General features: G+C 65.5%; 2 protein-coding genes across 14 annotated transcripts in view; both read left to right on the top strand.

Annotated features, from left to right (window-relative positions):
• The first annotated feature begins 795 nt into the window (after positions 1-795).
• On the top strand, positions 796-11,613 carry DCST1 (DC-STAMP domain containing 1). The gene is made up of 16 exons (XM_043535568.1): positions 796-832; positions 950-1,072; positions 1,548-1,622; positions 1,854-1,982; positions 3,732-3,871; positions 4,527-4,704; positions 4,887-5,030; positions 5,964-6,085; positions 6,372-6,529; positions 6,950-7,049; positions 7,910-8,005; positions 8,183-8,309; positions 9,265-9,589; positions 9,622-9,868; positions 10,543-10,656; positions 11,268-11,613. Exons 1-16 carry the CDS (start codon positions 796-798, stop codon positions 11,514-11,516), a joined length of 2,364 nt encoding a protein of 787 aa, XP_043391503.1. The 3' UTR covers positions 11,517-11,613.
• Positions 11,614-12,790: 1,177 nt separating this feature from the next.
• ADAM15 (ADAM metallopeptidase domain 15) overlaps positions 12,791-19,213 on the top strand; it is a 30,532-nt gene continuing 24,109 nt past the window's right edge. For 9 of the 13 annotated variants that reach the window (XR_006287368.1, XR_006287367.1, XM_043535297.1 and 6 more), the window contains exons 1-2: positions 12,791-13,112; positions 17,926-18,029. Coding sequence is in view for 11 of the 13 variants with exons in the window: in XM_043535297.1 (XP_043391232.1) it covers positions 12,983-13,112; positions 17,926-18,029 (234 nt within the window). In the remaining 2 variants the exon portion in view is untranslated. The remainder of the gene's footprint in view (positions 13,113-17,925; positions 18,030-19,213) is intronic. The other 4 variants (XM_037882993.2, XM_037882992.2, XM_037882989.2 and 1 more) reach the window with 2 other exon arrangements.

Genomic DNA, 19,213 nt, shown 5'->3' with positions numbered 1-19,213 from the left:
GGGCCCCGTCGGGTCCCACTCGGGCCGGGTTCCACGGCGGGGGTCGCGGCCCGTCGCCGGGAGACGGGTACTGGCAGGCGCAGGGGCCCAGGTGTTGTTGCCCGTTGCTGGGAGACGGGCACTGGCGGGCGCAGGGGCCCAGGTGTTGTTGCCCGTTGCTGGGAGACGGGCACTGGCGGGCGCAGGGGCCCAGGTGTTGTTGCCCGTCGCCAGGAGATGGGTACTGGTGGGCGCAGGGCCCCAGGTGTTGTTGCCCGTTGCCGGGAGACGGGCACTGGCGGGCGCAGGGGCCCAGGTGTTGTTGCCCGTTGCCGGGAGACGGGGCACTGGTGGGAGCAGGGGCCCCAGGTGTTGATGCCCGTCGCCGGGAGACGGGCACTGGTGGGTGCAGGGGCCCAGGTGTTGTTGCCCGTTGCTGGGAGACGGGGCACTGGCGGGCGCAGGGGCCCAGGTGTTGATGCCCGTTGCTGGGAGACGGGCACTGGCGGGTGCAGGGGCCCCAGGTGTTGTTGCCCGTTGCCGGGAGATGGGCACTTGCGGGCGCAGGGGCCCCAGGTGTTGTTGCCCGTTGCCAGGAGATGGGCACTGGCGGGCGCAGGGGCCCCAGGCGTCGCTGCCCGTTGCAGGGAGATGGGCACTGGCGGGTGCAGGGGCCCCAGGTGTTGTTGCCCGTTGCAGGGAGACGGGCACTGGCGGGCGCAGGGGCCCAGGTGTTGATGCCCGTTGCCGGGAGATGGGCACTGGCGGGCGCAGGGGGTCCTGGAGCCACAGCGAGGGGAGGAGAGCACAGCTGGCATGGGGAGACCGAGGTGGCAGAAACCGCCCAATACAAGTGAGACCCCCCCCTCGGGAACCCTGGCCTGGGCCCCAGCCCCTTCAACCCCAGCGCCCTCTTACACCCCCCGTGGCGCCCTGGGGAGACCCGGCATTACCCCATCTCTCCCCGCAGCCCTGAAGCGAGCCGTGGGCCTGCTGCCCTCCAGCTGTGCCCGCTTCCTCTGGAGCCAGCCCGACCAGTTCCGCCTCAGCAAGTTCTTCCTGGGTGCGGGCGTCGGGGGCTTCCTGGCCCTCGGTGAGTCCCTCCCGGCCGGCCCCTGTCGGGGGGCTGGGGAGGCTTCGGGGGTGTTAGTGCCCAGAACGGCCGGGAGGCGGGGGTCCCTGCTGCGGGGGTGAGCGGGTGGGGTGGACACATGGGGGGGCTGCTTGGGAGCCTGTGATGGGGGCCAGTAATGCCAGGGCATTGGTGGCAACAGGGATGTTGGGGTGTCTGGGGGCACTGGGGTATCGGGGGGATATTGGGGTGGGGGGTCACCCCAGTTTAGCCACATCAGCCTCCAACCCCATTTTGTTAAATTGGGGCCATTGCCTTGTGCTACCCAGGCTGTGGCCTTCCTGCAGCCGGCCTGAGCGCTCTCGCCCTCCTCCCCGATGGGGATGGTGCAGCTGGGGGGCGGGGTGTGTGTGGGGCTGGAGGGAGGGATGTGTGGGCAGGGAAGGGCCCGAGGGGCTCAGGGCAGCTCCCACATTCCGGCTTCTTGGCTGTCCAGGCCTCTCCCAGCTCCTCATCTTCCCCATGAGCATCGAGGAGGGTCACAAGATAAAGCTGATGTACGGGCTGGCAGGTGGGTGCCCAGGGGGTCGGTGCCCCATGGTGGGAAGGTGCCCAGGAGAGGGGGTGCCCCATGGTGGGTGGGTGCTCAGGAGAGGGGGTGCCCCCTGGTGGGAGGGTGCCCATGGAAGGGGAGCGGTGCCTGTGTCCTGTGGGTGGGGGGCGGGTTGGCCTCACCGGTGCTCAGCTGGGCCGCAGGCTGTGGGGAGAAGCCACCAGCTGTCTCAGCCCCTTTCCCCTGCAGGTGTCAGCGCCCTGGGCTGGGGCGTCTCCCCGCACTTCCGCTGTGCCAGCCTCCTGGTCGTCCCCAAGTTCCTGGGCAAGGAGGGGCGGCTGTACCTGCTCACCTACGTCCTGGCTGCCGTCTATGACGGTAAGGAGCCGGGGTGAGGCTGGAGATAGGCGGGGGCAGTGACCCCCTCACCGGGCACCTGGTGTGACCCCTGCTCCCCTCAACTGAGAGCATTAATTCAGGACAAATTCCCTAGAGCAGGGCAGTCACAGCCCAAAGCTGGGGTCGCTTGCACACCAAACCAGCCAGACAGAGAGGACTTCGGTCTCACCCCACTGGCTAACCACACGTCACACAAGTAAATTCCCTCAGACACTCCAGTTTCCCCACCAGAGCCCCTCGTTATGGGGACAGATGGTTATGAAAACCAATACCCCAATAAAAGAAAAAGGTTCCCTCGACCCCAAAGGACCAAGCCCCAGACCCCGGTCAATATACAAATCGGATCTTACCCACGAATCACGCGTTGTCAGTCCTTTACAATCTAAAATCTCTAGGGTTATTCATCAAAAGAAAGAGCGGGATACGAGAGCTAGAACTGGTTCAGTGGAATCGGTGACACACAGCAATGGCAGAGTTCTTGGTTCAGGCCTGCAGCAGGGATGGAATAAGCTGCAGGTTCAAATCAAGTCTCTGGAGAACATCCCCAGCTGGGAGGGGTCCTTCAGTCCTTGGTTCAGAGCTTCCCGTTTGCAGCAAAGTCCCTCCAGAGGCCAGAAGCAGGATTGAAGACCAGATGGAGGAGCTGCCGCAGCTTTTCAAAGTCTCTTGCCATGCGGCTTCTCTTTCTTTGTCCCAAGGACAAGCTGCCCAGCCCATGGCCTGGAAAACCCCAGAGTCCTGTCCATAGGCAGGGCCCTGCCTACCTGGCTGAGTCCCCAGGCGTGTCTGCCTTCTCTCAGTGGGTCACTTGTATCGCTGATGGTCCTTAATGGGCCATCCAGCAGGCCAGGCAGAGCTGACCCCAACCTGTCTGGGGTGTGTGACGCAGCAGGGAGGGGGGAGTGTTGACCTGGGAACGTGGCAGGGGAGTTTCAATGGAAGACCCGAGAACCTGTAACCCGAGCCAGGAGGGGGATGGGGAGGTGACACCTCTGCCCGGGAATGTGGACAGAGGCTGCAGGAGGGAGCCTGCTGGGGGGGGGGGGGGTTAGTTTCAGTTTGGGGCTGGGTGGAGGAACGCAGGGAACCCCAGGGCTGGGGTCTAAGCTCCCTGCTCCCCCAGAAGGACTTGACTGAGGGGTCCTGGGTGTACCCACAAGCTCTGTTTTGGACGGTGTTCCTGTTGTCCAATAAACCTTCTGTTTTACTGGCTGGCTGAGAAGCTCGGTGAATCCCAGGAAGAGGGGTGCAGGGCCTGGACTCACCCACACTCCGTGACAGGTGTCCCCCAGAAGCCTAGCACAAGTTTGAACTACAGACAGTACAGAGCCAATACCGATAACTTTAAATATAAAAATGATACATGCACCCAGACAGCATAACCCTAACCAGCCAACCATGACCTTGTCTTAGACACCTTATTTGACCCCCTTTATACAAGATTTGATGCCACTATAGGACCTTGGTTGCAACAATGATCTATATGGTCCCAGTTTGTGTCAATAACATCACCCCCCCACTGCACCCTCACCTGGGTACCTGGGGGTGACCCCTACTCCCCACTGCGCCCTCACTCAGGGTATGGTGAGGGGGGTTGCGTTTCTCACCCCATCTCAGCAGGGGCTGCCAGGTGGTTCTGGTGCAGGGTGGGGGCTGCCAGGTGGTTCTGGCCCCAGGCCTTGCCCTGGCGCGGGGAGGCTGTGACCTGGCCGCACGGCCCATCCCCAGGCCCCATCGCCAACATGCGGCACAACCTGGACGAGGTGATCCACTCCGTGGGCTGCACCGTGGAGCTGCAGATCAACCACAGCCGGCAGATCTGGAGGGTGTCCACGGCCCCCCTGCGCGCCATGCTGCGAGACTTGGTGGTGAGGAGCAGGGAGCACGGGCGGGAGCCCGGCCGGGACGGGCAATGAGGAGCTGGGGCCAGGGAGGGCACAGGGCAGCCTGGCTGGGGGGTGTGTGCAGTGGAGGGAGTGTGGGGGGGGTCGGGGGTTTGGCCTGGAGCACTGGGGAGCCTGGCTAGGTAGGACACAGAGACCCTGGGGAGCCTGGCTGGGGGAGGGGTGCAGGGACACCGGGGAGCCTGGCTTGGGGGAGGGGCGCAGGGACACTGGGGAGCCCAGCTTGGGGGAGGGGCGCAGGGACACTGGGGAGCCCAGCTTGAGGGGGAGGGCACAGAGCACTGGGGAGCCTGGCTAGGTAGGACACAGAGACGCTGGGGAGCCTGGCTGGGGGAGGGGTGCAGGGACACCGGGGAGCCTGGCTTGGGGGAGGGGCGCAGGGACACTGGGGAGCCCAGCTTGGGGGGGCGGGCACAGAGCACTGGGGAGCCTGGCCAGGGGGTGCTGAGCACTGGGGAGCCCAGCTGGGCGGGCAGAGGAGCTGGGCGGTTGGGGATGGGCACTGGAGTAAGGGCTGCACATGGTGGTGGAGCCTGGGGGTCCCCCACGCAGCCCAGAGCAGGGTTCCGCCCCCCCATCAGCAGACCCGCCCCCCCCACGAGCACCTTTTCCCCAGCAGAGGGGCGGGCGGACCCTCAATGCGGAGACCCGGAACATCTCGCAGGCTTTCGCGGGGCTGAACAAGCAGGTGGCCAGTGAGGCGGGGTACGGCGTGAGGCGCCCGCGCCGGGCACAGGGGCGCCGCGCCCCCAGCACACAGCAGATGTACGAGCAGAAAACCAAACTGCGCTGCAAATGTGAGTGTGCCCAGGCCGCGTGGGGGCGGGGGGCCCAGTGCCAGGCGGCCCGTGGTGGGGAGGGGGCCAAGGCAGGGCCAGGCTGCACCAGGCAGGGCTGCAGCTCCGCTCTCTGGGTGGGGCTGAGCCGGGGGCTGCGCTGGGCCGTGGCGAGACGCCCCAGTGACCTGCTCCCTCCCCAGACGTAGCTGACGAGGCCATCAGGCGCTGCCAGGCCTGGTTCGATGCCAAGCACAAGGCCTGTCTGCGGAGCATCGCTGTGCCCCTCATCAGCCACCTGCTCTGCCTACCCATGAAGTTCAGGTTCCTCTGCCACGTGGTGCAGGGTGAGTCTCCAGGGAGCCCCTGTGCTGGGGGCAGCTTTGGGGGAGGGGAGGGGGCCAGAGGGTGACCCCATGGTGGAGGAGCTGGGAGCCCCGGGCTGGGGAGAGCAGGGCTGCTGCGTGCCCAGGTCCAGGGACGTAGGGGGTGCGGCGGGGAGGGTGAGACCCCCTCATTCCATTGCCCCCCCCATGCTGGGGCCCTCTCCCATGCAGGGCCCCGGTGCTGCCAGACCCAGGCAGAGCATCCAGCTCAGAGCCCAGAAGAGCCAGGAAGCCCCCCCACCGTCTTTAGCAGCCCTGAGCACCCCAGGTGGGAGGGACAGGTGGGGCTGTGTGTGACAAAGTAGGACTGTTCTTAATGTTTCCTCTGAATAGTGTGGGGGTGCCTCAGTTTCCCCTATGCAGTTCTTAAGTATCTAGGTGGTGGGATAAGGGTGTATGATCATTGCAGAGCCCTAGAGGGCAGGGGTGTGCAGGGGTCTGGACACAGAGAATGGCCAACACCCTGTTTCCTGGCAACTGATGGCCTGGGCCCTTCCCCCCTGCAAGGTGAGAGCTAAAGGGTTGGAGAACAAAGGAATCCGGTGACCTCCTGGCCTGGGAAAGGGACAAAGCCCAGAGGAGGGGGGGCTGGAGAGGGTTTCAGTTTGGGGCTGGCTGGCCTCCCCCTCCAGCCCCAAATGCCTCTGGCCATTCTCTGTGTCCAGACCCCTGCACACTCCTGCCCTCTAGGGCTCTGCAACGATCATACACCCTTACCCCACCCCCTAGATACTTAAGAACTGCCTAGGGGAAACTGAGGCACCCCCACTCTATTCAGAGGGAACATTAAGAACAGTCCTGCTTCGTCACACTGTGGCAGGATGGGGGCAGGTGGGGCGCTCCCCACTCCATGCAGATCACTTCACAACCCCCCCCCCCCCCCGCCCCCCGCAGTGATGTACCCATGGTGCAGGGACAAGATCCCCGTGGAGGGGAACTTCGGCCAGACCTACGACAAGGTGAACAGCTCCGTGGTCGGCATCAGCCAGGACTTCAGCGCCCAGCTGGTCGTCAAGGTGTGAATGCCCCTCCCCCACCCTAGGGTGTGACCCCCGCCCCTCCCCCCAAGATGTGACCCCCACTACCTCCCTCACCACTCTAGGCAGAACGAGTGCCCCCCCTGCGGTGTAACATCTTCCCCACCTCCCGGGTGTGAGCCCGACCTTGCCCCCCAGCCAGGCCCCGATGGAGCGTAGCACCCCCCTTACAGAGTGCCCCCGGAGGTGAACTGCCCAGCCCCCACACCTGCTGGGGCCCTGGGGAGGGCTGCACCCCCCCACTGACGGGCTCTCTGCCCCCCAGCATGAGCCCCAGGACACACTGGTGGGCGCAAACGTGTCCCGGGAGCGGCTCACCGAGGAGGTGGCCTCGCACGTGCGTCAGCAGAGCGCCCGGCTGGGCCAGACCATCTCCGTGCTGCGCTTGCTGCTCTCCTGCACCTTCCTCTTCATCTTCATCGCGTGAGCTCGGCCACCCGGCCCGGGTGCATGGGACGGGCCCCGAGCCCCCACTCCCACATGCCCTGGGGGGATGTTATGGGAGGCAGGTTGGCCTAGCAGGTAGAGTGTGGCCTGGGACTCTGGAGACTGGGCTTCTAGTCCCACCTTGGCCACTGGGTGACCTGGGGCAAGTCCTGTCCCGACTCCGTGCCTCAGTTTCCCCATGTGTAAAACAGAGACGGGGATCCTGCCCTTATAAAGCCCGTTGCGAGCTGTGGATGAGCTGTGTGAGCCCTGGGGCTTGTGCGTACTCTGGCACCAGGCCTCCCCTGGCAGCAAGGGGTGGGGCTTTGTGCCCCATGTGCCAGTCTGTCAGTGCCCAGCATGGGGGGGTGGGGCTCAGTGGGGCCCCAGGTCTCAGCTCCCCGACTCGTCTCCCAGCGCTTTCTCCTACACAAACCACTACAACCACGACATCCGCTTCGACAACCTCTACGTCACCACCTACTTCCGCCAGCTTGACGCCCGGCGCTGGAAGCAGGTGAGGCACCTGGCCGGCTTGGGGAGGGCACGGGGAGCCGTGGGCTGGGGATCGGTGGGCTCGGGGATAGGGTCCCAGGCAGAGAGTCCACAAATTGTCCCGCACTCTGTGGCTGTTCCAGGTGAATGCCCCTGGCCAGAAGATGGAGTGAGGGCCCATAGGAGGGGCGGGGTGAGGGCCCCTGGGAGGAGCAGGCCCTGGGTGCCCCCAGGAGGGGCGGGGGGACAGCCCTCAGGAGGGGCAGGCCCTGGGTGCCCCAAGGAGGGGCGGGGTGAGGGCCCCTGGGAAGGCCAGGCCCTGGGTGCCCCCAGGAGGGGTGGGGTGAGGGCCCCTGGGAGGGGCAGGCCCTGGGTGCCCCCAGGAGGGGCGGGGTGAGGGCCCCTGGGAAGGCCAGGCCCTGGGTGCCCCCAGGAGGGGCGGGGTGAGGGCCCCTGCGAGGGGCAGGCCCTGGGTGCCCCCAGGAGGGGCGGGGTGAGGGCCCCTGGGAGGGGCAGGCCCTGGGTGCCCCCAGAAGGGGTGGGGTGAGGGCCCTTGCGAGGGGCAGGCCCTGGGTGCCCCAAGGAGGGGCGGGGTGAGGGCCCCTGGGAAGGCCAGGCCCTGGGTGCCCCCAGGAGGGGTGGGGTGAGGGCCCCTGGGAGGGGCAGGCCCTGGGTGCCCCCAGGAGGGGCGGGGTGAGGGCCCCTGGGAAGGGCAGGCCCTGGGTGCCCCCAGGAGGGGCGGGGTGAGGGCCCCTGGGAGGGGCAGGCCCTGGGTGCCCCCAGGAGGGGCGGGGTGAGGGCCCCTGGGAGGGGCAGGCCCTGGGTGCCCCCAGGAGGGGCGGGGTGAGGGCCCTGGGTGCCAGCCCCGCTTTGTCTCTCCAGAAGAAGCGCACGTTGCTGCCCCTGCGCCGGGCCGAGGTCTCCGGCGTGATCTTCCCGTGCAGGCCGGCCGTGCAGCCGCCCGAGCTGAAGAGCCTGGTGAGTGGGGGCCGGGGGCCCACGCTGGCACAGGGTGTTCCTGGCTGCCCGGCAGCGTCACTCCCGTGGGACTGGCGCTGACCGAGCATCGCGCGGCGTGCTTTGGGGGGCACGGGGCTGGGGTTGCGGGACGTTTGGTGGGCCGGGGGGAGGCTGTAACGCACCCCTCCCCCCTAGATGCTGGAGCTGCTGGAGTGCATCCCCCCACTGCTCTTCCTGCTGCTGGCCTGGGGCCTGGACCACGTGCTCTACACCATGCTCAGCGTTATCCGGCACCATTCCTTCGTGCAGTACTCCTTCCGCAGTGAGTGCCTGCCAGGCAGCTGCCCGCCCCCGGCACCCCAGCCCCAGGGCCCCGTCCCCAGAGGGGCAGTGCCCCCAGACCCATGGTACCATCTCTGGACGGTGGCCTCCCTTCAGCAGCCGCAAGTGCCTTTCACAGCATCTGGCAGGGGGTGTCACGGAGTCCCCGGGCGATGCTCTGGACCTGCTCCCTACGAAGCCAGGCAGGACTCTGGGGGAGTCTGCTCTCGGGGAGCAGCCTGTCTGCAGGACACACGGCTCACCCGGCTTCCACCTTCCTGGGTCTGACCTCGGAGCATTCAGCATCCTCTGCCCCTCTGTGCGCTTCCCACAGCGAGTCCGCCCAGGCGGGGTCCTGGGGGGGCCAGAGGGTCCTGCCCCCCAACTCCGCAGTCAGACGGGACTCTCAGCCAGCCAGTAAAACAGAGGTTTATTGGACAACAGGAACGTGGTCTAACACAGAGCTTGTAGGTGCAGAGACCAGGACCCCTCGGTCAGGTCCATCTTTGGGGGTAGGGAGCCCAGGCCCCGGTTCTGGGCCTCCCTCCATTTCCCCAGCCAGCCCTAAACTGAAAGTCCCTCCAGCCCCTCCTCTGGCCTTTGTCTCTCTCCCGGGGAAGGAGGCCACCTGATCTCAGTTGCCGGGAGACAGGGTGTCGGCCATTCTCTGTGCAGACACCATCACACTGGGCCTCTAGGGCTCGGCAACAGTCACACCCCCTGATCCCACCACCTAGAGACTTACGAACTGCATAGGGGAAACTGAGGCACTCACACAGTATTTGGAGAAAACATTAAGAAGAGTCCCACTTCATCACAGGGGGCACCGCACTCCAGCCCCACAGGCAGGGCTCGTCAACTCCCCTCCCTGCCTTCCCTAGGCCCCTACAGACCCCCACCTGCGTGTGTCCCCCAGGGTCCCTCTCTTCATGACCCCATCTCTCCACCTGCTGCAGGCAGCCACCACCTGGAGGTGCGGGTCGGGGGCCACTCCCTGCTGGCCCGGCTTCTCCGAAGCACCATTGGTGCCTTGAACACGTCCTCCGAGATGGCGCTGGAGTCGACTAACCTGGGTGAGGGGGGGAGATGGACACCCCTCCCCCACATGGAGGGTGCCCTCCCCCAGACATGGGGATCCTGCGGGTGCAGGCTCCCGCGGCCTGGCCCATCTCTGCCCAGCTGCGGGGCTGCTGCCCAGGCCAAGCCCAGCTGCTGTCCACGGCCTTGGGCATCTGTGCCCTGCTCCCCCTCCCCTCAGGAAATTCACTGGGGGCCTCCCGAGTGAGACCCCAGGGCAGCGCCCCCTCCCCTTCTCAGAGCTCTGGCTGCTCCAGGGGTGGGGGCGGGGAATGGGACGAGGGGAACATGGAGCCGAGGCCTCACCCTGACTGTCTGTCTGTCCGACCCCCCCCCGCAGCCTGCCTTCCGCAGCCCCAGGCCATGACACAGCGCGACTACCTGGCCAGCTGCCTGCCCCTGGGGGCCCTGGTGCTGCTGTGCCTGGGGCAGGTGTATGCCTCCCGTCTGCATCGCACCATTGCTGCCTTCTATTTCCCCAAGGTGAGGCCCCTGCCTCCCCCGGCCCCCTCCCCTGCCCCCGAGACCCCCCCCCGACCCACCCCTGCCCCGAGAGCCCCCCACTGACCTCTTCCCCCATGACTCCTCCCTCCCCTCTATCCCCAACACCCCCCTATGTTTCTATTTCCCCAAGGTGAGGCCCCTGCCTCCCCCGACCCCTCCCCTGCCCCCGAGACCCCCCCGACCCACCCCCTGCCCCGAGAGCCCCCCACTGACCTCTTCCCCCATGACTCCTCCCTCCCCTCTATCCCCAACACCCCCCTATGTTTCTATTTCCCCAAGGTGAGGCCCCTGCCTCCCACGGCCCCCTCCCCTGCCCCTGAGACCCCCCCACTGACCCACCCCCTGCCCTGAGAGCCCCCCACTGACCTCTCCCCCCCATGACTCCTCCCTCCCCTCTATCCCCAACACCCCCCTATGTTTCCCCTCTTCCTCCATCTCCCCTCTGGTCCCTCCACACCCCCTCTCCCTCCTGTCTCTCTTAATCGGGCCCAGGTGGGTTCCAGCCAGGGCCCCCTGCCTGGGCTGGGGGCTGAGACCCCACTCTCCCCAGACTCCTGGGGGGCGGGGTCACCCCCAGATCCCAGGGGAGTGGAGGTGGGGGGGGGCTCTGTCGCCCTGCCCCCGCTGCCCCTCAGGCTCTGCCCTCCGGCCAGCGGGAGAAGAAGCGGGTTCTCTTCCTGTACAACGAGCTGCTACACAAGCGCCAGGCCTTTGTCCGGCTGCAGGGGAGACGCATCGCCCGGCATGCCCAGCGGCACCAGGCTTTCGTGAGTGCAGGCGTCGGGCTGGGCAGGGCACGGGGATGACGGGGGACAGGGATGGCCCTGCAGTCCCCACATATGCACACACCTCTGCCTGCCCCGGCAGCTCGCCAACGGCCTTGCACGCCAGGGCAACACGCCCCTCTGTGCACCTGTGGAGAGAGCAGCCACACTCACGCCTGATGGGCACGCCCCTTTGCACACTTGTGCACATACTCACACATGCTTGGGGGAGCCATTGCACACACCCTCTGCACCCCTGTGCACACGCTCGCCTGCCTGTGGGAGATGTCCCACGCCCGTTGCCACAGGTGGATGGCCACCCCGCCCCACACAGCCCTCCCCAGCTCACGGTACTCCTGCTTCTCCCCCACTCTGTCTGCCGTGGCGGATTCCAGGGCAGGACTTCCCCTGCTCACAGCAGCTGGGGCCCAAGTCACATCACGGGCTCTGGCTCCCACTCTGACCCCACAGCCGGGACAAGATCCCGGGCTGGGCTGTGGGGAGGATGCCAAGCAAAAGCCGCAGGCCCCAGGGAACCTGCCTCTCCCAGTCCCTGGGGAGAAGGACCCGCTGCTCACCCCCACTTAGAGCCCCTGGCCTTGTCCCTTCTGCAGGTGAAGCCCCTGCTGGAGCGTGTCTACCTCTGGTGCCCGCGTCTGCGCCGCTGTCTGCCCCGGTACTGTGTGCTGTGTGGCTCGCCTGAGAGCCGCACCTCCCCGCAGTGCCCCACGCCCACCTGTGGCACCACGTACTGCCAGCCCTGCTGGAGGGACATGGGGCAGATCTGCTTCGCCTGCACCCCTGGCCACACGCCCCTGTCTGGAGACAGCAGCAGCGAGGAGCAGATGACATACGCGGACTGAGGCGTGGGGGGCCAGTGGGAGGCTCCTCCCCAGGACGGGGCTCCTGGCTCATTAAACAGACGCTGCTCTTGGCCTTGGCGGCTGCTCCTGTGCTGGTGAAAACGTCTCTGTCTCATGTCCCCCTCGAGCAGCTGGTGCACAGACAGGATAACAGCCTGCTACTCCTGCCGGCTGAAGGAGTTAGTCCTTTAGCTCCAGGGGAGGAGGCCTGTGCTAGTGTCCCAGGTTCAAACCCTGCTGGCAGCCTGTGGTCAGGGCAGTCCCGGGGAGCTGGTGTTTGCAGTGCAGGGGCTGATCCTCAACTCTCCCCTTCCACCTTTGGTGTCCCGGCCCATTGCCCCACCCCTCAATGCCCATGACCCAGCCAGAGCAGCTGGGAGCCAGCACCACTGAGGCCAGAGTTTTGTATGACTCAGCTCCAGGACGTGTGGACCCAACTCCTCATTCAAAGGCTGCCCCCACCCCTCCAAGCGACCCCCTGGCTCCCAACCCATCGGGGTCGTCCTGAAGCCTTGGCAGCAGGAAAAGCTTCTCCTGTTAGCCCCTTCCTCCTGGGGGGGCGGGGGAAGGGACAGCGTGGGGACACAGGGGGAGATCTGGGGGCACAGGGGCTGGGGAGTGAGCAGGGCAGAGGGATCAGAGGGGTGGGGAGTGGGGCAGAGGGTGTTTGGGGGCAGGGTGGGGAGCAGGGCAGTTGAGGGGCAGGGGGTGGTTGGGGGCAGGGGTGGGGAGCAGGGCAGGGGGTGTTTGGGGGCAGGGTGGGGAGCAGGGCAGTTGAGGGGCAGGGGGTGGTTGGGGGCAGGGGTGGGGAGCAGGGCAGTTGAGGGGCAGGGGGTGGTTGGGGCAGGGGTGGGGAGCAGGGCAGTTGAGGGGCAGGGGGTGGTTGGGGGCAGGGGTGGGGAGCAGGGCAGGGGGTGGTTGGGGGCAGGGGTGGGGAGCAGGGCAGTTGAGGGGCAGGGGGTGTTTGGGGGCAGGGTGGGGAGCAGGGCAGTTGAGGGGCAGGGGGTGGTTGGGGGCAGGGGTGGGGAGCAGGGCAGTTGAGGGGCAGGGGGTGGTTGGGGGCAGGGGTGGGGAGCAGGGCAGGGGGTGGTTGGGGGCAGGGTGGGGAGCAGGGCAGTTGAGGGGCAGGGGGTGGTTGGGGGCAGGGTGGGGAGCAGGGCAGTTGAGGGGCAGGGGGTGGTTGGGGGCAGGGCAGTTGGGGGCGGACGATGCCCAGCTCCCCGGGGGCCGGGCGGACGGGCGGAGGCGGAGCTCGCTGGGCGTAGCCCCGAGCCCTGGCAGGGCCGGCCGGGAAGTTCCCCTCCCCGGCCGAGCGGGCGCTGCCAGGCCCGGCCCCGCTCCGTGCGAGCCGGGAGGGCGGGGGCGGCCCGGCCGGATCGGGGCTGGGTCCGGGCCCGGGACCGGGATAAACCCGCAGCCGCGGCGCCCCGCACGCCAGGAGCCAGGACCGGCGGCTGAGCCGAGCCATGGGGCTGCGGCTGCTCCTCGGGCTGCTCTGGGCCCTGGGCGGCAGCGGCTCGGGGCTCCCCGGGCACCGCCGCGAGTCCGGCCCCGAGCCGCGGGACCTCGGAGCCGGCTGGGGCGCCCGGCGCGCAGGTGAGCGGGGGAGACCGGCCGGGGCCGGGGAGCGCGGAGCCCCCTGGAGCCAGCGCGCCAGTCCCTGGGGGCGGGTGGGTTAGAGCGGGGGGCGGGGAGCCAGGACTCCGGGGTTCTCTCCCCGGCGCTGGGTAGGAGTGGGGTCTGGTGGGTTGGGGGGGGCGGGAGGAGGCATTTCTGGGTTCGACTCCCTGTCTGCGGCCGGGACTCGGGCTGAGTCACCAGCCCCGCGCTGCCTCTCCAAGCACCTGGGGACGCTGCAGGGAGAGGCCGCGACAGGTGAGCGAGCCGGGGCTGCCCTTGGGACTCCTGCCCAGGGCCCCCTGGCTGCGCCGGTGCTGCGTGTTCCTGTCTGACAAGGGTGGATTCAGGCACCGGGGGGCCCTGGGTGCATTGGGCCTTGGCACCCCACACCCGGCGGGGCCCCTGTACTCAACCCAGCAGCTAGGATGGCTCTGCTTGGGGGAGCTGGGCCCCCGATGCTTTTCCTTGCCTGCCGTGACCAGAGCACCCCTCTGGGTTAGGTTGGTGGGGGCCCCAGAGCAGTGGGGCTTGGAGCTAATGCCCTAGTGAGAGGCAGAGAGCAGCTCCCTTCTGGGGCAATTGGCCCAGGCTGTCTGCAGACTCAGGCAGGTTTCGCTGCATCAGCAGTACTCAAAGCAGCTTCCCCGCTCCCCCCCCCCCCATCAAGCACCTGACTCTGCCTGTGTTTGCAGAGAGTCTGCGACAATTGGCTGGGGGGCAGGCTGCATTAGCACAGGGCCTGGCATCGCTGGGGGGCGGGGGGGGGGGGCGGGCTGCATCTACGAGTCCTAAGGAGAGCTGTATGGAGCCAGGGGGCTGCAGGTCATGGAGGCTGCCAGGGGGCTGGGAAGGCAGGCCCATGGTGTCCCTGCACCAGTGGGGGAGGAGGAGGTCAAGCTGACTTGCCTCAGGCATCACTCAGCTGTAACTGTACCAGGCCTCTGGGGACGGGTAAGCTTTGCCCCCTCCCCAGGGTAAGCTTTGCCATCACAGGCCTGGGGGTGGGAGCGGATGGAGTGGCTGGGGAGGGGATCGGTATGGGGCGGGTTGAGCTCTCCCCTGACATCCACCCCAATCCTTGGCCATGCCTGGGGGCTGGAGTCTAGGCTGGCTCTGGGGCCCAGGGGATGAATGTCCATCCAACATCCCCTCCCCCTCCCCGGTGCTATCTGCTGCCCGGTCCCCTGGCTGGCGTCTCAGCAGGGCTGAATGGACCATGGAGCCTGAACACCTGTCGGGGGGGGGGGGCGCGTATGGCAGGAGCTGGGGTTACGTAGCCCCGCTCTGGGAGATCCGGCATCACAGTGATGGGGGGGTGGTCTCCTAGCAGGGCGGGAAGGTCTGTGCTGGCATCCTGGCCCGACCGGCTCCTCCAGCTCCACCCAGCACTGGCTGCCCCCAGGGTCCTGCTCTTGCTGTGCCAGGGGCTTGGCATGTGGCCAGGGGCTGGGAGGAAGGACGGGGGCGGCTGATTGCCCCACCCTAACCCTGCCGGGTCGTCTGGCTTCAGGTGCAGCTTTGGAGGGATGGGCCCTGCCCCCGCCATAGATGCAGGGACGCTCGCGAAGGGCTTCTCTGTGTGGCCCCAGCGGCTGGAGCCCCATGGGGCTGGGGGCTGGCATGGGCGGCTTTGCTGAGGTGCCAGCTGGAATTGGCCCAGCTAGGTTGACCTTCCCACCAGCCTGGGATGGAATCAATCGAGGAGAGAGCCCTGGGGTGCGAACTTGCAAGCCATGATGCCAGGGGCTGCCCTGGCCTGCCATGCCTTGGCCAGGCCATCTCGGATCGGGACCTCCGGCGGTTCTTCCCCGATGCACACGCAGGTCTCTCATCAGCGCCGCCTGCTCTGGGTACGTCCTGCACACGCAGCCCCGAGCTGGGAGCCTCCCAAGTCACCCTGATTCCTCCCAATTATGCCCTCAGTTCCCCAGGCTTTGTCTAAACCAACCCCCCCCCCCCCCCCCCCCGCCCGACACACCTGCCGGCGTGTTAGCCCGAAGTCGGCCCGACAGACACGCTCCTGCGGACACCGCTACCGCCGCTCGTTAGGGGTGGTTTGATTACGCCGTGGGAGAGCTCTCCCCTCGCAGGGAGCTGTGCCGTAGTGTAGACGTGGCCTACGTACCCCGAAGGTGCTGCTGTCCCTCCGCGGGGCAGGGCCATGTGCTGGCGAACGGCAGGCACAGGATGCAGGCAGGGCTGGTGCAACCATTAGGTGAACTAAGCGGTCGCCTAGGGCGCCAACTGGTTGGCGGGTGGGGCAAAAAGCGGTGCCCTGGCTCGGCAGGGAGAAGCCGCCTTCCCGAGGCCCCGGAGAGCCAGAGCATCGGCTTGGGGGGAAAGAAACCCAGCCATGGAGGAGCCAGCGCGGTGCAGGGGGGAGCAGCCCTGCAAAGGCGGTGACATTGCTAGCTGGGAGCAGCCGTGCCCCCTGCCCAGGCTGCGGCTCGGTGCCCCCCCCAGGGGGCTCCTGCAGGCCGCATCAGATGCACGTGGGCGGCTGCCCCCATGCACCCCCCCGGCTCCCCCCTCACCACGCTTGGGCTCTGCAGCTCCCAGGAGCATGAGCCACCGCTGCCCCTCCGGCTCACATGCCCAGGAGCTGCAGAGCCCGAGCGTGGCGAGGTTAGCCGCAGGGTGCACGGGGGCCGGCGCATAAATGCATATTTAGGGTTCTTCAATAACTTGATATCCCATCGCATTGCATTTTTGGCCTTTTGTGTTTGAAAAGCAGATTCTGTGTCCACCATTGAAAATCTTGGTTACCTTCCAGAACAATGGCACAGAATTCAGGAGAAGCCCTGCCTAGATTACAGTTTATCCTGCAAGATGGGAATATTCTTCAGATTTCAGATAAATAAAGACCAATTACATGGTTGAGGAGTAAATATAAAGTATTTTCATGCGTTTATCCAAAGTGAGTTTGTTTCTACTTGGACCAGCACATCTTAAAACAAGTTTACAGAAACTTGCGCAAGGATATTTTGCACCCTGGGTGAAACTTCCACCTTGCGGGCCCCGGCCCCACTCCCGCACATCGGTTCATTGAGGGGCAAATCCCAATGAGCCTTTATAGCTTTGACTGCACCTGTTACCTCTTGATTATTAAAAAGATATTTCTTAATGATCGGGAACGAATACAATCATACAATACAAGGGCAGAGGGGATATTTTATTCTTGGGCTATAAATCTTTTTCTCTTATAATATAAATCACACATGCTGCGAAGAAGGAAGGTCTTGTGTGTGAGTCACATGCCTGGGAGTGAGCAGATCCATGTTCGATTCCCAGCTTTTCCTCAAAATTCCTGCAACACACACATTCTCCTCCCTTGCAAGGCACCTCAGAGAAACATCTAGAAGAGCTAGCTCTTACAGAGACAATCCTTGGGCCAACATGACACCCCTATGCCTCATTTTCACTGGACTAGGCACATTGCCCCCCAAGAACTCCAGCAAGCAGGGATAGGGCGTCTGCAGGGCTCACCATCCCGAGAGGACAGGCTACCATATCTGCAACCACTGTGGAGAAAGGTGTAAGGGGAACATGACCACGTCTGCAGCCCAGCACCTTTCAAGGGAACTTGTGCACCCAGGGTCCCCATAGTGAGTCCCTGAAGCAGGACGACTTGCAACCACGTCCTATGGGTCCTAGGGTGCAGGACAACCCGAATCTGTCAGTTTATGGTTGAAGAGCACGTCAGATGCCATTGCATCTACGAATTGATGATTAGACAATACAGCACCGAAGCACTGGCATAACTTCAGCCACGTGAGCCGTCCTGCTCTGTTTAAAGGTACTCACGTGCTTCAGTGCCTGTCGCATGGGGGCTGGAGAAATGCTCCTGCTCTGGATGGAGTTATGGAGTACAATTCCCAGGGTGCGGTGTTTTAAAAATATTAATATTAAAGATTTATAGTGCCAGAGGTGTCAACCAAGTTGGGGCCCCATTGTGCTAGGAACTAAATTGATACGTAGTAAATGATCGTCCCAGGTGTTTACAGTCTAAGGACAGGATACAGCAGGTGCATGGATAAACAACGGGGCAGGTTGTCATGGTGCGTATGGCCATGGAAATGTTTCTTTTAGAATGAAATCCAAATTAATAAATAAAGTCACTTGGCATAGCCTACCGAGACTCAACTTTGCAGTTGACAAATCCCACTCAGTTCATTGCTCAACTAACTTTCAGCAACTTTCATGAAAATCTAGGCTCTTTATCTCTTTGACAAAAAAAACATATTTCTCTCTTCCCCATCCTCTGAAACCCGAACTACTTGGTAGCTTAGTTGATACGAGTTCATTGTTTTTCAATTGACTTTCAAAATATGCCGTGCAAATATTTGAGGAACAGAACCTCCAAAGGCAGAAAAGGGGGAAAAAGGGCTGTTTTTCCATCCGCAACTTTCAGAATCATTGTCTGTCTTTGTGAATTTTGAACAATATTAAAGTTAGTAAAACCTATGGTGTGGGGGGTGGAGAGCCAGAGACGCTCACCAGGCCCACAGGGAGCCAGGCTCAGAGCTGGGAATGGGACCCAGGAGTCCTGGCTCCCAGCCTGCCCCTGATTCTTCCCAGGGCACCAAGTCAGATGTGGAATAGCGCAGGGGTCTGGATCCCAGGGCACGCTCTGGAGCCCTGGGGGGATCTGGGGCCCCATGCGCCAGTCTGGGGGTGAAGCCCAGGGCGGTGGGGAGGGGCCTCCAGGATCCGGGGAGGGGGGCCAGGACGAGGGCTGGGGGACCAGAGGGGCACCCAGGGTGATGGCTCTGTTCTCGGCCCCATGCAGGCGGAGGCAGCAGGCGGCAGCGTGAGGACCTGGGACATTATTGGCATGTGACGCCCTGGATCCTGCAGGGCAACCGGATGCTCAGCATGGCAGAGACGGGCCTGGTAAGGACTCTGCCCTTCCCCCACAGCAGCCAATGGCTGCATTCCCTGGCACCCCTGCTCCCCCCAACTGAACCCCCCCCCGGCTCGTCCCACAGTGGGGGGCCTCTCCCTGGGCCGGGCGGGACCCAGTCTAGCGGGCAGGGAGGGGGCAGTGCCCACACAGCCTGGCCCCCGCACTGGATTCGGTGCGACCCCCCCCCCACTTTGGGGGGGGGCACACGGGGAGCCCTAGTGCTCCCCTCCCAGCCCCATGGGTGCTACTCTCACATCGCTCCGCACCCCCCTGGATTCCCCTGCTCCCTTCCCAGGCACAGGAAACCCAGCTCTGGCCTCCGGGGTCCCGGCAGGGAGCAAACACGTGCAGCCTCTGGGGGGACAGGGGCATGGGGAGACCCTCAGCCCCCCCAAGGACGGGGGAGAAGGGACCTGCTGCCCCCCCCCCCCCCGCAGCTCCCCCCATCCCCGTGTGGGAGGCCCTGGCCCCAGCAGGCCCCACTGCCATGAGGGGCTTCCTCGGGGCATCTGGGGGCTCCCCACACGGGGACTTGGGGGTGCCTGGAGAAGGTCCCCTCAGACCCGCACTGAGGGAGGGGCAGGGAAGGAGACTCTGTCCCGTGGAATCCCCCCCTGCCCCCCCCCCAGCCAGGCCGGCTGTGTGAGCTCATTCCTGCCCCCCCCACGCGCCGGAAGGGCCTGGCCCGGCACAGCCAGGGATCCTCTGTGGCATTTCCTCTTCGCTCCCTGCTGGGCAGGAAGCGCAGGGTGTGGGGGGGGGCGGGACACCTCCTGCGACACCCCACCCCCAGGACAATGAGCTAATGTGGGAGGGGCGCTTCCTGCTGCGCTCTGGGAGGGGACCCCCATCCTGACCTCTGCCTGACCCCCGGCACGCCGGGGCCTAACCCAGACCAGGCTGCCCCCGAGCACTGCTGCCTCCGGCCCCCCATCGCCCCCCGGCACAGCTCGGGCCCCCTCGGGGGAACTGAGCCCTGGCCAAAGCAGAAACTCGGCCCGGCTGGGCTGAGCTGCGATGCCAGGCGGGGTGAGCTGGGGCACGGTCTGCCCGGGGGCATGGGCGGGTGCCCCCTACGCTTTCTCCTCCCAAACACCCTCCATGGGGCCATTTCCTGGCAGGATTCCTCTGCCCAGCCTCCTGCATGGGGGGCTCAGCCATGGGGCAGGGG

Source organism: Chelonia mydas, chromosome 24, assembly GCF_015237465.2.
Source record: "Chelonia mydas isolate rCheMyd1 chromosome 24, rCheMyd1.pri.v2, whole genome shotgun sequence".
In the NCBI taxonomy this organism is placed as follows: domain Eukaryota; kingdom Metazoa; phylum Chordata; order Testudines; family Cheloniidae; genus Chelonia; species Chelonia mydas.
Note: the sequence above shows the minus strand (reverse complement) of the source record. Positions and strands in the feature narration are given on the sequence as shown.